The sequence below is a fragment of the Numenius arquata genome, chromosome 3, assembly GCF_964106895.1.
Source record: "Numenius arquata chromosome 3, bNumArq3.hap1.1, whole genome shotgun sequence".
NCBI classification, from domain to species: domain Eukaryota; kingdom Metazoa; phylum Chordata; class Aves; order Charadriiformes; family Scolopacidae; genus Numenius; species Numenius arquata.
Genome location: NC_133578.1, coordinates 41,010,468 through 41,023,848, shown reverse-complemented (window position 1 = coordinate 41,023,848; position 13,381 = coordinate 41,010,468). Strand labels below are relative to the sequence as shown.

General features: G+C 45.0%; 1 protein-coding gene across 5 annotated transcripts in view; it reads left to right on the top strand.

The window, feature by feature from the left end:
* The window catches only part of LRRFIP1 (LRR binding FLII interacting protein 1), a 137,228-nt gene that overhangs the window by 61,789 nt on the left and 62,058 nt on the right, over positions 1–13,381 (top strand). For 3 of the 5 annotated variants that reach the window (XM_074145089.1, XM_074145088.1, XM_074145086.1), the window contains exons 3-6: positions 6,547–6,564; positions 10,692–10,739; positions 12,296–12,340; positions 12,874–12,924. The exons of the other annotated variants lie outside the window; for them this stretch is intronic. In XM_074145089.1, coding sequence (XP_074001190.1) covers positions 6,547–6,564; positions 10,692–10,739; positions 12,296–12,340; positions 12,874–12,924 — 162 coding nt within the window. The remainder of the gene's footprint in view (positions 1–6,546; positions 6,565–10,691; positions 10,740–12,295; positions 12,341–12,873; positions 12,925–13,381) is intronic. 5 annotated transcript variants of the gene reach the window in all.

The following is a 13,381-nucleotide window of genomic DNA, read 5'->3' as shown; positions in this document are numbered from 1 at the left end:
TTTGAATGTTTCTGATTTATTATTCTGTGCTGCTTTGCTGTTGTTATCCACCAAAGGTGTAAATAATTAATCTGGAGGTCACGGTAGGTTCTTCTGGTATGCGTCCTTGTATAGTAAGTCAGTAGAGGAGGGCTCTCATGTGAGGCAATGGCAGTGCCAATGCATGTTCTAAGCTGAAAGGACGATTGTAACAGATGATGCTCGCTCCCTTGCCTGTTTCCATACCGCTGGTACCCACCCAGCTGGTGGGAGTCGGAGCAGTGATGGGTCCTGTGTTTTTTACCGTATCGTGCTGCCATGGTCTTTAAACATTTGGCTTTACAGTTGCAGGCTCTAAAGCTGGTCCCTTTGGCTCGTACTGTAGACACATGTTTGGTCCTGAGACAAACGCTTGTGTGCATCCAGATATTTATTTTTAATTCATGCAGAAGAGCAAGTCGGGAGTTGTCGACTCAGTTTTTCTGAGTGACAAATTGTTAATTCTTGTGAGGCTACCAGGTAAAATGGAGAGAAGAATTTTTTTCTGTGGGTTGTTTTTTTTTTTTTTCTAAAGCCTTTTTTCCCAAGAAATATTTAACAGCGATGTTTCAAGACACATAAAAGCTGCAGCATTAGGGCTAATTGCAGAGAACGTTTTATGTAGGAGTACCTTCTGTGTGTTCTGCTGGCAAGACTTTAAATGTCTTTTCGAGGACTGGCACTTGGAGACCACAACTTAAGCTGATATTAGTGCCTGGAGTGAAAAGAGAATGATCTCCTCCCACTCCTTAATCTGCAAGACAAGATTCTTGCTTGCCAGTTCACGCAGCAGGTGAGCCTGTATGTTTAGCTCAATGCAAGAGCATTGTGCTTTGTCTCCTAGCTTCGTTTTCAGCTCTCGCTTTAAGGACACAGCACAAAACTTGGCTTTGCTGTTTTGTAAATTTGTTCTGTACCAGCATATTCATTTGCACGTACTCTTCCTCCTTCATATTCGTATTTCTTGGGAATAAAGTGCGTTACCAGTACTTTCTGTTGTGGGTTTCTTTTTTTTTTCCCTATGTCAGTTCCTTGAGCATATAGTAAAATTACTAAATGTACTAAAGCCAAGTTAATGTGGGCAAAAGACTCGCAAACACTCTTGATGTGCTCGCCCATCCTTTTGACTGTGACTTAAGCCTCTTCTTCCCTTCCTAGGATTTGGTGCCAGCGGGTCCCGTGGCACAGCTGGCATTCAAGATTGTTCGAAGCTGTTTAAAATCCCAGGCAGCGCAGGAAAAAGTGGAGAAAAGCAGAATTCTCATGGCTTGAAAGGGAGGGGAGAGGCTGACTATTAAACTTGGTGTTAGCGTACGCAGGGAAGAAATTAAGGAGGTTTCTGTTGGTTAAGCTGTATCTTTCTTCTACAACCAGTGTGAAGATTCACAGGAAAATTTGAAGAGGGGCAATGTTGAAGGTGTTTTTAGCAGGATTTCTGCCTTCTGCTGCCATCTCAACATGCTTCACTGGCTTGTTCTGTGCTGTTCAAAAGTTATTTCTAAGAAAGACTTTACTTCTGTGGGAAACCTCGTATGATGAGAAAACCAGGAAAGCTGTCTGCTGCTAATACTGTGGACAAAACACTTTTTTTTTTTTTTGGGTGTCATATTGTAGTACAGGAAAGTGCTATTTAAGGCATTTGATTGCTTAGATATCTGTCGAGTATGTTAAGCTCTTTGTGGGGGGCATTCCTGCAATAGAGATTATTGCTTAAGGGTGTTTGATTTTTTTTTTTTTTTCCTGTAACATGCCGTCTAAGCTGGGACAGCACACTGATGAGAGATAAGTGACTTCGGAGCAGAGCTGTTGTAATGCCAGTTAGCTGACGATTGGCCAAAAAAATTCCAGGTTTCATAAAAAGTTGGAAGGGTTACAGTGACGCACTTGGCTTTGTCCCCGTGTCCCTCTCCACCGCCCTCCGCCGTGTCTGGCCCTGGACAAGGGCCTTCTTGTTATCTTACCCATTGGCAACCTGGGTCCTGGATGCAAGACCTCTCCTGTCTCTTGCTTTGTGCTCAACAGGAACACTCGCCATGCCGAGCCTGAAGCATTGGGGTTCGGAAAGCAAGACTTCCATGGTGTTGCTTCCAAAGCATGGGTGAAACAATGACATTGGGAAAGTTAAAGCTTTAATACCTACATGGTAATCGCCACATCAGAACCGGTGGTGGTTGGCTTCTATACACGGATGAAAGGGGCTCTGTGTATGCAACGGAGAAGGGAAAGGTCAGAGTCAGTATGCAGTCTTGGGAACTGTGAGAGGGTTTAGTTCATTCTTCTCTTCAAGGTTTTCTTAGTAAAAGGAAAGCGAGGTGATTAGTGTGTGGGAATGCTAGCTTCAAATGCGGGCCTCCGTTATCCCCCATGCACTTGTAGGAATAGGAATTAATGCTTCTGAGTTGTTAAGCTGGATTCTGCAGTTGTCCTTCACGATCACGAAGGGGAACCCGATCAGGCCATGGGGGCAATGCCTGAAAGAAGTATGCTCTGCTTCCCAGCATTTCCCCAGGCAGCGCTACAGGCTCGGGGGAGAGTGTCTGGAAAGCTGCCCAGCAGAACAGGACCTGGGGGTGTTGGTGGACAGCCAGCTTAACATGAGCCAGCAGTGTGCCCAGGTGGCCAAGAAGGCCAACAGCATAGATTCATAGATTGGTCCAGGCTGGAAGGGACCTCCAAAGGTCATCTAGTCCGACCTCCCCGCAGTCAGCAGGGACACCCCCAACTAGATGAGGTTGCCCAAGGCCTCGTTGAGCTTCACCTTGAATATCTCAAGGGAAGGGGCCTCAACCACCTCCCTGGGCAACCTGTTCCAGTGTTCCACCACCCTCAGAGTAAAGAACTTTTTCCTAGTATCCAATCTAAATCCTCCCCTTCTCCAACTTAAAACCGTTGCCCCTCGTCCTGTCACTGCAGGCCTTTGTAAATAGATCCTCCCCAGGCTTCCTGTAGGCCCCCCTCAGGTACTGGAAGGCCGCTATGAGGTCTCCCCGGAGCCTCCTCTTCTCCAGGCTGAACAACCCCAGCTCCCTCAGCCTGTCCTCGTAGCAGAGGTGCTCCAACCCCCTGACCATTTTAGTGGCCCTTCTCTGGACCTGCTCCATCAGGTCCATATCCTTTCTATATTGAGGGCTCCAGACCTGCACACAGTACTCCAGGGGAGGTCTCAGCAGAGTAGAGGGGTAGAATCACCTCTCTGCATCTGCTGGCAACACTTCTTTTGATGCAGCCCAGGATGTGATTGGCCTTCTGGGCTGCAAGTGCACATTGCCTGCTCATGTCCAGCTTCTCGTCCATCAGCACCCCCAAGTCCCTTTCCTCAGGGCTGCTTTCTAATACCTCATCCCCCAGTCTGTATTTATACTGAGGATTGTTTCTTCCCAGGTGCAGAACCCTGCACTTGCTTTTGTTGAACCTCATGAGGTTCCTCTGGGCCCACCTCTCCAGCCTGTCCAGGTCCCTCTGGATGACATCCTGTTCCTCTGGTGTATCGACAACAGCCCACAGCTTGGTGTCATCTGCAAACTTGCTGATGGTGCTCTCAATCCCTCTGTCTGTCATTGATAAAAATGTTAAACAGTACCGGTCCCAGCACGGACCCTTGAGGGGACACCACTTGTCACTGCTCTCCATCTGGACTTCAAGCCATTGAGTACCACCCTCTGGGTGTGACCATCCAGCCAATTCCTTATCCACTGAACAGTCCACCCATCAGATCCGTATCCCTCCAATTTGGCAAGCAGGATGTTGTGAGGGACTGTGTCAAAAGCCTTACTGAAGGTCCAGATAGATCACGTCCATAGGTCGTCCCTTATCTATTGACCTAGTCACTCTGTCATAGAAGGCCACTAGGTTACTCAGGCGGGACCTGCCCCTAGTAAAGCCATGCTGCCTGTCTTGAATCATCTCCGTGTCCTCTGTGTGCTCAAGCATGGCATCTAGAAGGATCTGTTCCATGATCTTCCCAGGCACGGAGGTGAGGCTGACAGGTTGGTAGTTCCCAGGGTCCTCCTTTCTACCCTTTTTAAAAATGGGTGTGATGTTTCCTCTCTTCTAGTCTGCAGGGACTTCACCTGACCACCACGACTTTTCAAATATCATGGAAAGTGGCTTGGCAACTACATCAGCTAGTTCCTTCAGGACTCTGGGGTGTATTTCATCAGGTCCCATGGACTTGTATATTTTCATGTTCCTCAGTTGATCACGTACTATGTCTTCACTTACAGTGGGAGGAACTTTGTCACCTTGGTCACTGACTTGTGGGCCATCAACATGGGAGCTAGGAGGAAAGGGGTTGCCAGTGAAGACTGAGGCAAAAAAGTTGTTGAGAACCAGGCATCCTGGCCTGTATCAGGAATAGCGTGGCCAGCAGGACCAGGGAAGTGATGGTGCCTCTGTAGTTGGCACTGGTGAGGCCTCACCTCGAGTGCTGTGTTCAGTTCTGGGCCCCTCACCACAAGAAGGACATTGAGCTGCTGGAGCGTGTCCAGAGGAGAGCCACCAAGCTGGTGAGGGGTCTAGAGAACAAGTCATAGGAGGAGAGGCTGAGGGAACTGGGCATGTTCAGTTTGGAGAAGAGAAGGCTGAGGGGAGACCTCGTTGCCCTCTACAACTCCCTGAAAGGAGGTTGTAGAGAGGTGGGTGTTGGCCTCTTCTCCCAAGGGAATAATGACAGGACCAGAGGAAATGGTCTGAAGTTGGGGCAGGGGAGGTTTAGATTAGATATCAGGAAGAATGACTTTACTGAGAGGGTGGTCAGGCACTGGAACAGCCTGCCCAGGGAGGTGGTGGAGTCGCCATCCCTGGAGGTATTTAAGAAAATCATGTAGACCTGGCACTTCAGGGCATGCTCTAGTGCCTGAGATGGTTGGGTTGGGTTGGTTTTTGGTTGGTTTTTTTTGTGTGTGTGTATGGTTGGACTTGATCTCAAAGGCCCCTTCCAACCATGAAGATTCTGTGATCCTGTGATTGGGATCTGGGTTCACCTGGGGTGGCCCAGAAGAGCAATACATGGCAAGAATCCACTGATTATATCCCAAAACATGGGAGACTGACTACCCTGCTGCCTGCTGACCAGCTGAAGATTGGTGTCAGAGCAATGTACCGTTCCCCCTGGGTTGGACTCGCAGAGCAGAGGGCTGCCGGGGGTGGTGTTTATTCAGCATCAGTACTTATCTAGGAAGATAAGCAGTAAGGCAGCTGTGGGCTTCCAGACCAGAGCTGTGATATGTTTCCTACAGATACAAAGCTGGGTGTTCAGCAGACAGCTGGGGAGAATGAAGCTGCAATTTCCTTCTGGATTTGTGTAGCTGGTTACATGTTTTTGAACAAGAAGCATTTCTTACTTTAGAAATGCTAGGAAAGATGCAAGAAAAAAAAAAAAAAAAGAAACCCAACCATGTTTTCTGTTACCACGTGGATTTACAAAGCCGATCAGTCAAGGGTGGTTCTCCACGTAAGCAAAATTCAGATGTATTAGAGTGGCTGTAATGCTTTTGTGTGTTATTAAAATGGTTCAAGGCTATGGAACAACTTTGTAGAGTCAGCAGTGCATTTATTAGGGCCTGCAAATGGTGTGAGACTCCATGGAAACATTAAAAATTGAAAAAGCAACCTCCAGAGATCCTCCAATGCTGGCAATATATGTGCAAGAAATTTTCAGAGACTTTTAACGATCTGATGCTGTGCTATACATGGGTAAAAGATGGATAGCATTGATGCTTTTGTAGCTGTGCTTTGTCAGCTAAGGACAAAATTTGTCTTTAAAAGAAGAATAGATTTTCTGTAGTTACTGCCTGTTGCTTTTCATAGATTTATTCAGGTTGGAAAGGACCCTTGGGATCATCAAGTCCAACTATCAACCCTACTCTACAAAGTTCTTCCCTACACCATATCCCCCAACACCACATCTAAGCGACTCTTAAACTCATCCAGGGATGGTGACTCAACCACCTCCCTGGGCAGCCTGTTCCAGTGTCTGATCACTCTCACTGTGAAGAATTTCTTCCTAATGTCCAGTCTAAACCTACCCTGTTGGAGCTTGAAGCCATTCCCTCTTGTTCTGTCGCTAATTACCTGTGAGAAGAGACCAGCTACCAACCTCTCTTTTGTTGTGATGGTAGATGCACAACTGTCATCCTGGGTGAATGTTTGGGCATCTATTACTTTGAAGGATGGGGATTAAAAAAAGTGAGAGGTCCTGGCTCACGGCTGGGTTAGGCTCTGGTCTGGTGCAATGTCTGGGGAGCAAACGTTGCGTGTGGCTCCAAGAGCCGAAGGGGTATGAAAACGGGAAATGCTGTCTTAGCTGGGCGCTCGGAGAGGGCCTGGAATGTAAACACTGCTTTCATTCTGCCTAACTCAACAGGACTTCAATGTGCACTTTTTTGTATTTGTGTTTTGCTGTATATAGTGTGTACGAATGATTTACTTTTTTTTCCCTTTAGAATAAACTACGGACCATTGTGTTGCTATTGATTCATTCACGCTAGCTTTTGTTGCCTTGTTTCTTTCCTTTCCCTTTTCCCCTAGATCTATCAAGTTCAGAAGGTAGGGCTTGCGCTCTTTCATTCTTGTTTGCATGCGTGTGTTCCCACGTTGCGAGCCTTGCTAGCGTTTCAGGAAAAAAAAACCCAAAACTTCTTTAGGAACGGAAGATGCACCCCAGGCTTTGTATTTCCGTGCCATTCCCTCCTTCCCTTCTATAGTCTTGTGCGGTGGATAATAAAGAGGAGTGGGGGAAGACGACCCGTGTAAAATGTGTGTGGTCAGGCACTTAATATAATTTTTTCTACAGACTGTTTGGCAAAGAATAAGCAATGGGCGGAAGAGTAATTTGGCAAACCAGCCATCGCAGGAGAGCGTGGTTGCTCCCTGTGTCACCAAGATCCAGACAGACAGACGTGTTGAAGGCCAAGGGTATTGCTGCAAATGGTTCAGGCTGGGCAAGCACTTAAGGGGTGACAGTGGGAAGAATGGCTTTCAGATGACTTTGGTAGCAGAAGGTCACTGAAGCAAATCGGGGATGCTGTGTTGGAATTTATAATGTTTTCGTAAATAAACTGCATGGCCTGGAGATCTTCAAGACCTGCCTGGATGCAGTCCTGAGTAACATGCTCTGACATGCTCTGGGCAATCCTGCTTCGGCAGGGGAGTTGGACTAGATGATCTTTATGGTCCCTTCCAACTCTAAAAAATTCAGTGAAATTCAGTGAAAATTCTTCCAATGTGACCGAAGCATTAGAAATGCTTTTATGTTGTTTAATCCTCTCTCACCTCATTTTAAAAGTCAGTTTCTTTTTCATAATTTCAAATGATGGCAAAGATGATGATCATGATAATAGCTCTAATTGAGGTCACTTGCTGCGTAACAACAGTTTTGGGTTCTGCGTTACAATATCTGGTTGCTCTGTACTTCCAGCATGTGAACCGTGTGGCACCTAGAAAGAGAAATAGCTCCAAAGAGATTTTGCAGGGAGGGAGGAAGCTGTCTTCAAGCCTGCCGTTTTCTACCTTATTGAACATTTCCTCTTTTCCCGAGATATTTTTATTGCTTGCCGAATGATAAACGCGTCCTAAAGCCACAGCCTGTTTGGTTTTGCTTCTGGCACTCCAGCAGCCTTAACTGCACGTTTCACTCGCTTGCCCTACAAGTGCATGTGCTTCTTGGAAATGCTGTTCTTCTCTATAAGTGCATCTGTCTGTGAAGATAGCCACTCAAATCATGTGCACTGGTTTTTAATCCTGACCCCATCAATTTGACAACAAATATATCTTAACTCGTGGTTTTGTCTGGGGAGTTGACTGCGGACTGAGCGACTCAAAATTTTAACATCTGCCCGTGGATCAACAGGCTCGTTATCAATCTCCTTTATAGGAACTAATTTAATCTTCTGGTACAAACGCAGCCCCATGGGAGACGAGGAGGTTGTTTACTGTTGGTGTCCTGACATGGATGAGAAGATAAGTGGGTTAGCCTCACAACATCCCCTGGCGAGTTGGCAAGTCTAGCAGTTTCACTGACACTTAGCGAGCAAATCTGATCTGGAATTCTCTCTCAATGGTATTAACATCATTAATTATTTAATTGTAATATCACTTTTCGGGGTAGAAGGGAACTTGAGTCTGGCGAAAGCCTCTTAACTAAAAAGCAAATGAATGGCTAAGCACCATTTCTTCCTTTAACCCATTCGGCCATTCAGTCCAGAGCAGAAGAGTCACCGTAGAGAAAGAAATGGGAAGTGACCGAGGGGACGAACACACCTGAGGCCTCAAATGGTGCCAGTTCAGTCCAATGGGAGATGTGCCGTTTAAAAGATTACACATTAAAAATAGCCTCAAGGCAATTGCATTCATTAACATTTTTCTTGTGGGGGTATTAAGCATGTGGCTATGTAACTTTAACTGGTGGAGGAAAAGACGGTAAGTGGAACTTAACTCGTGAAATAATAAGTCTTGTAAGGGGTATTTCCTTATCTCCCTTTTGCAAAACCGAATTCAGAAGCTTAGGTCGGAAAGTAAGGAGAGCAGAGAGCAGGAAAAGGAAGCAGCAGACCTTAAAAAAAATATTAGCGTGTTTATGGATCCTTCCTACGTGTGAGAACAGGAATTCTCCCTTTTCATAAGTGTTTTTTTCCTAAATTGGTTTCCAGTGTTAGAAAATGTAATGCATCTCCGGGGGGAAAGCAAGCCCCTAATAAGACCTTACCTGACCTGATTTACTACAAAGCATATAATTTGTAGGTTCTGATCTTGTACACAATCCTGACCAGCTAGAGTTCATACAGTTTTCAGGGGTCATTTTCAGGATGCGATGTTAATTTTAAAAAAGTTAATTTTAAAACGGGCTGTCGTACGTGTTACGCCTTCTGCCTGGAAGGAATTAGCCTGAGCATTTGTGAGGAAGCGTGTAATGCCGGAAGAAACAACGGTTCATGTCGTTCACTCTAATTTCATGTAGTTCGAGGGAAATGCTTCGCTCGTGTGCAGTTTGGCTAGGCATCGTATAGGGGTATTAGGCGTGTTTGAACATAGGCTGAGATGATTTGCAGGGAAAGCAGAAGGGAATGCTTTCCTGTTCTCACAGGGATGTGGTTGAAGAGCTTGTTGAACCGTTGTTTCTCCTCCTTGTTCCGGAGAGACGTTTGCATACTATTTAAATCTGCAACGCAGTGAATTTATTTCCTGTTTTCAAATTACTGGCCTGAAAACTTATTTTCTAATATTTTTCCTAATCAAGGGGATTGCTGCGAGCTCCTCCTTTTCCCCATTTGACCCCAAAACTGACAGCATTTCAAGGTCCTTGTACAGTTGGGGCTATCCGGGATGTGCAGTTGAGCACCCTGCTGCCTGTTCTACTTCGTAACAGTCTTCTCTCCAGAGCTGTTAAGATGGAAATGAAGATGACCTTAACACGAAAATAACTTTGTCGTTTAATGAGGAAGAACTCTGAAGTGGGAATAAACTGATACAGTTATCGAAGTACTTGCAGCTGCTTGATCTAGTTTATTAACGAATAGTGAATGAGGTTTTAAGGGTGAAAGTAAAATTACATGAATACCATTGAGCGAGTGCTAAATGCAGAGTATAATACAGAACAGGTTTCTCTTTTTTTTTGATTGTTACCTAAGGTTTTGACTATTCCTGCCTCCTCAGGCCTCTAGGAAAGGTGGCGAGTACAGGCTTGTTTTTTCCACAAATACGTGAACCTCAAAGCACACAATCTAAATCCTTTTCTAAAATACATATTATTCTTCTTTAAGCAGGATTTCCATTTGCCGATTCCTGTGCTTTAGGCCGGTGATTTTTTCTTCGCGCAGGAACATTATGGTCACATATGGTCACATACAACATTGTGGTTGTAAAGGCAAAATTCCCGAGACTAGATGCGACGCGCTTGTTTGGGGAGAAAGAAAAGCCCTATAAAACTTACGGATCTTTGAACAACTTGCTGTCTGGTGGGAATGCAAGTTCATTGGGAAGTTCCCAATGTCATGCAAAGAAATTAAGAGCCGCGAAACGGTTCAGAAGAGGCAGTGTACTGAGGAAAAGCCGTGGCGTTTGGTACTGATACGCAGAGAGCTTTCCAGTCTTGTCTGCTCTTCTCTCCTTGTCGGTGATACCACCGCTGGTCAGGACGGTTGAAGTGTAGTGCTCTTGAAAAGGAGCTCTGGGGATTTCTGAATACAGCAAATAAAGAATACAGCACTGAGATTAGCTGTATTGCATTCAACTTGTCTTCCCGGTTTGACGAATCTATACGGTAAACATGATTTGACAGCATTATTTTTATTTTTTTTTATCCTGAAAGTGTTCTGCGTTTGGCTCCCGTGTAATGAGACTTGACTTAAATGGGTCAGGAATTCAAGACTCATTAACGCTCCTTGCTCCTGTCCCCACAGCACTGGTTTGTTTGGGTTTTTTTCCACTGCTGAGAAAGGAGAAGCTGTCCAGTACCCCAGCTGTACCCCAAACACCCCTTTTTCCCCTTGCCGGGCAGCTTTTCCCAGTGGCACTCGTTGCTCTGGTGGCACTGGGCGCAGCTTTTCCCTCGCTTGTCTATGTGTGTGTGTGTGTGGAGTTGTGTGGCTCGGCCAAAACCTGGCACTGCATGTCTTTAAACGTTCTGTGTTTGCCTTTCTCATCTAAATTCTGTTTTTTCCCTTTTCTGTCTGTAGAAATATTATGGTCTGGATACTAAATGGGGAGACATCGAGCAATGGATGGTAGGCCTTGATCAACGTAGCTAAACAACTTCTACGTGTTGAAGTTTTTGTATAGTTCGTAGAGTTTGAAATCCTTCCAAGTAGGTATTTTCACATATTGGAAAAGTGAATTGCACTTATCACAAGGATTATTGAAGTCCACATCAGTAGATGAAACGTGACTTATGGTCAGCTTAAAACTGGCAAGGGTTTGGTTACACGCCTCTGTCTCCACACTATTGCTTGAAGATTAACTTAGCATGTAGACCCATTAAATCCACTTGTGATACAAGGAATATATTTACTCATTTTTACTTCTTGTGGATTTTGTTACAACTTGAGTCTTCTCAAATCTGTCTTCAGTTAAATTTTGGGCAAGTTTTATTCATGCTTCTTTCTGGGCGCTGTTCAGATGCATTATTGCTGCTGCTGTGGCAATGCTTGCTTTTTCCAATAATGCAACCTCCTGGATTTTACTATTTGCTAAGCCAGTGGAGATGATACCAGATACGGACTTGGCCATTAGCAACTTCGGACTGTTTTAACACCCATAGTGTAAGCTGAAGAGGTTGCTAAAGGGCTGGAAGACATTGGCTTCAAATTCAAATGTCTTTCAAACATAACTGATTTTGTAAACGTACCAGATGAAAACAGTTGTTTATGGTCTTGCCCTACAAGCTGAGTAGCTCACACTGAAAAAGGCAAACTTGAACAGTTGACTTCCAGCGTGGAAGTCAAACTCCCTGACTTCCTTGGCCCTTGATAATTAATCGGCATAAATGCTGGTTTGTTCTATGCCTTCTTGAAAGTCGTATGGACCAACCATCCACCCACGATGCTCCAATCTCATGGATAAGTTACTAAGTCTCTTCAAATCCTTGCTTGGTGAGCTTAGCTCCACCTTGTTAACAATTCCCTTGCTCAGAAATCAGCTCACCTGTGAGAACCATTAACTACAATGTTGAAAACTTTCTATCGCTGTTTCTAAATTCTGTGTAAAATCAGTTTGGTGAAACCTAATAGATCCTATAGCATTTCCAGCATTAAGGCAGCCTTTGGCCTGCAACAGGCAGTGATGCTGTGTGTCACAGAGGCTGTCAGCAAAGCACAGCTGCTTTTCATCTGGAAGAAGGGGCCAGGCTCTCCCCCTCTGGAATATTAACTAGAGAGAGACCATTGCTCTTCCACATCATTTCAGATAGAAGATTTTTGAGATTTATTTTGAAGGACTGCAAACTGGAAAGCTTAATGACAAAAGCACTGTAAGTATATTGATTACCAGATACAGAGAGATGCCCTTGAAACACTTTTTTGAGATAAAGTCGTCACTGTGTACATTTTTCTGTAAAAATAATGAACATGTGTAGCAGAATGAAACGGAGGGGAAGAAAGTTGGGGTCACGAGTAAGGGGAAAAAAGGATTTTTCTGACTAGACAGGGTGTCACCTTCCGTTATTTGGTTTAACCTTAACTGATTCCTAAGCATTGCTGAAGTTTCACTGTGTCTTTCTGAAAGCGCTCCGGTGTATCTGTCTTTTCAACGCTTCGCTCTTTGTTTTTCTCTGCTGCCTTGGTAGGAAGACAGTGAGCGTTATTCCCGTAGAGCCCGAAGAAATGCCTCGGTTAGTATCTGCTTTTGCTCTTTATTTATAGCTAGACATTTAAAATTAAGAAAACAGACATATATGAGGCAGTTCCTTTTTAGAAGAAAAAAACAAAACAAGCTTTCTCCCCTCCCTCCCCGCCTCAGCTGAGTGAAAACCCCAAAGCCACTTCCTGAATTCTCTACCCTCTCCCCAGTCACTCCGGGGAGTTTTGCAAATGTGCTAGAATAAAGGGAGGCAGGGGGTGGAAGGTGGGGAAATAACCTGCTAGGAGCGTTTAACGTTCGTTTATTCAGACCATGGGCCGAGAGCATAGAGCAGAAAACACCCAAGTAAGCTTGTCATTCATCCTGTAGTTAAATGCTCGTCAGTGTTTCTTGGGCAGGGTTTACTTTCTGCTTATAGTTCTAATGCAGTTCTTTTTTAAAGACATTTATTTTGTAAGTCTTTTCTTTACTTCTGTCCCATCAGAGCCATCTGCATTTACCTCACTGCCTGTGTTACTTGTGTTCTTTTCATGGTTTTCTTGTCTTTATACTTTCTTTTGATAGGCTTCGGATGAAGATGAGCACATGTCAGTGGGTAGCCGTGGAAGCCTGAGGGTTGGTAAATTGTACAACTTCAGTGTGCATGTGTGTGTGTACTGATGCTGCTGTCTCCTGTACCACCAGACTGCTTACAGTACTCTGGTAACGTCATCCTTCCAAGGTCTTACCATCTTCCATGTTCAATGCATATGGGGTTTAGTTTTGTTTTGTTAAAGTGCATGTAGATCAATAATTCACAGAATCAGGGAACTGTCAGAGTTGGAAGGGAGCTCTAGAGATCATCTAGTCCAACTCCCCTGCTAAAGCAGGATTGCCCAGAGCACATCACTCAGGACGGCATCCAGGAGGGTCTTGAAGATCTCCAGAGAAGGGGACTCCACCACCTCCCTGGGCAGCCTGTTCCAGTGCTCTGTCACCCTCACCAGAAAGAAGTTCTTCCTCATATTTGAATGGAACTTCCTATGTTCCAGCTTGTGCCCGTTGCCCCTCGTCCTGTCACTGGGAATCACTG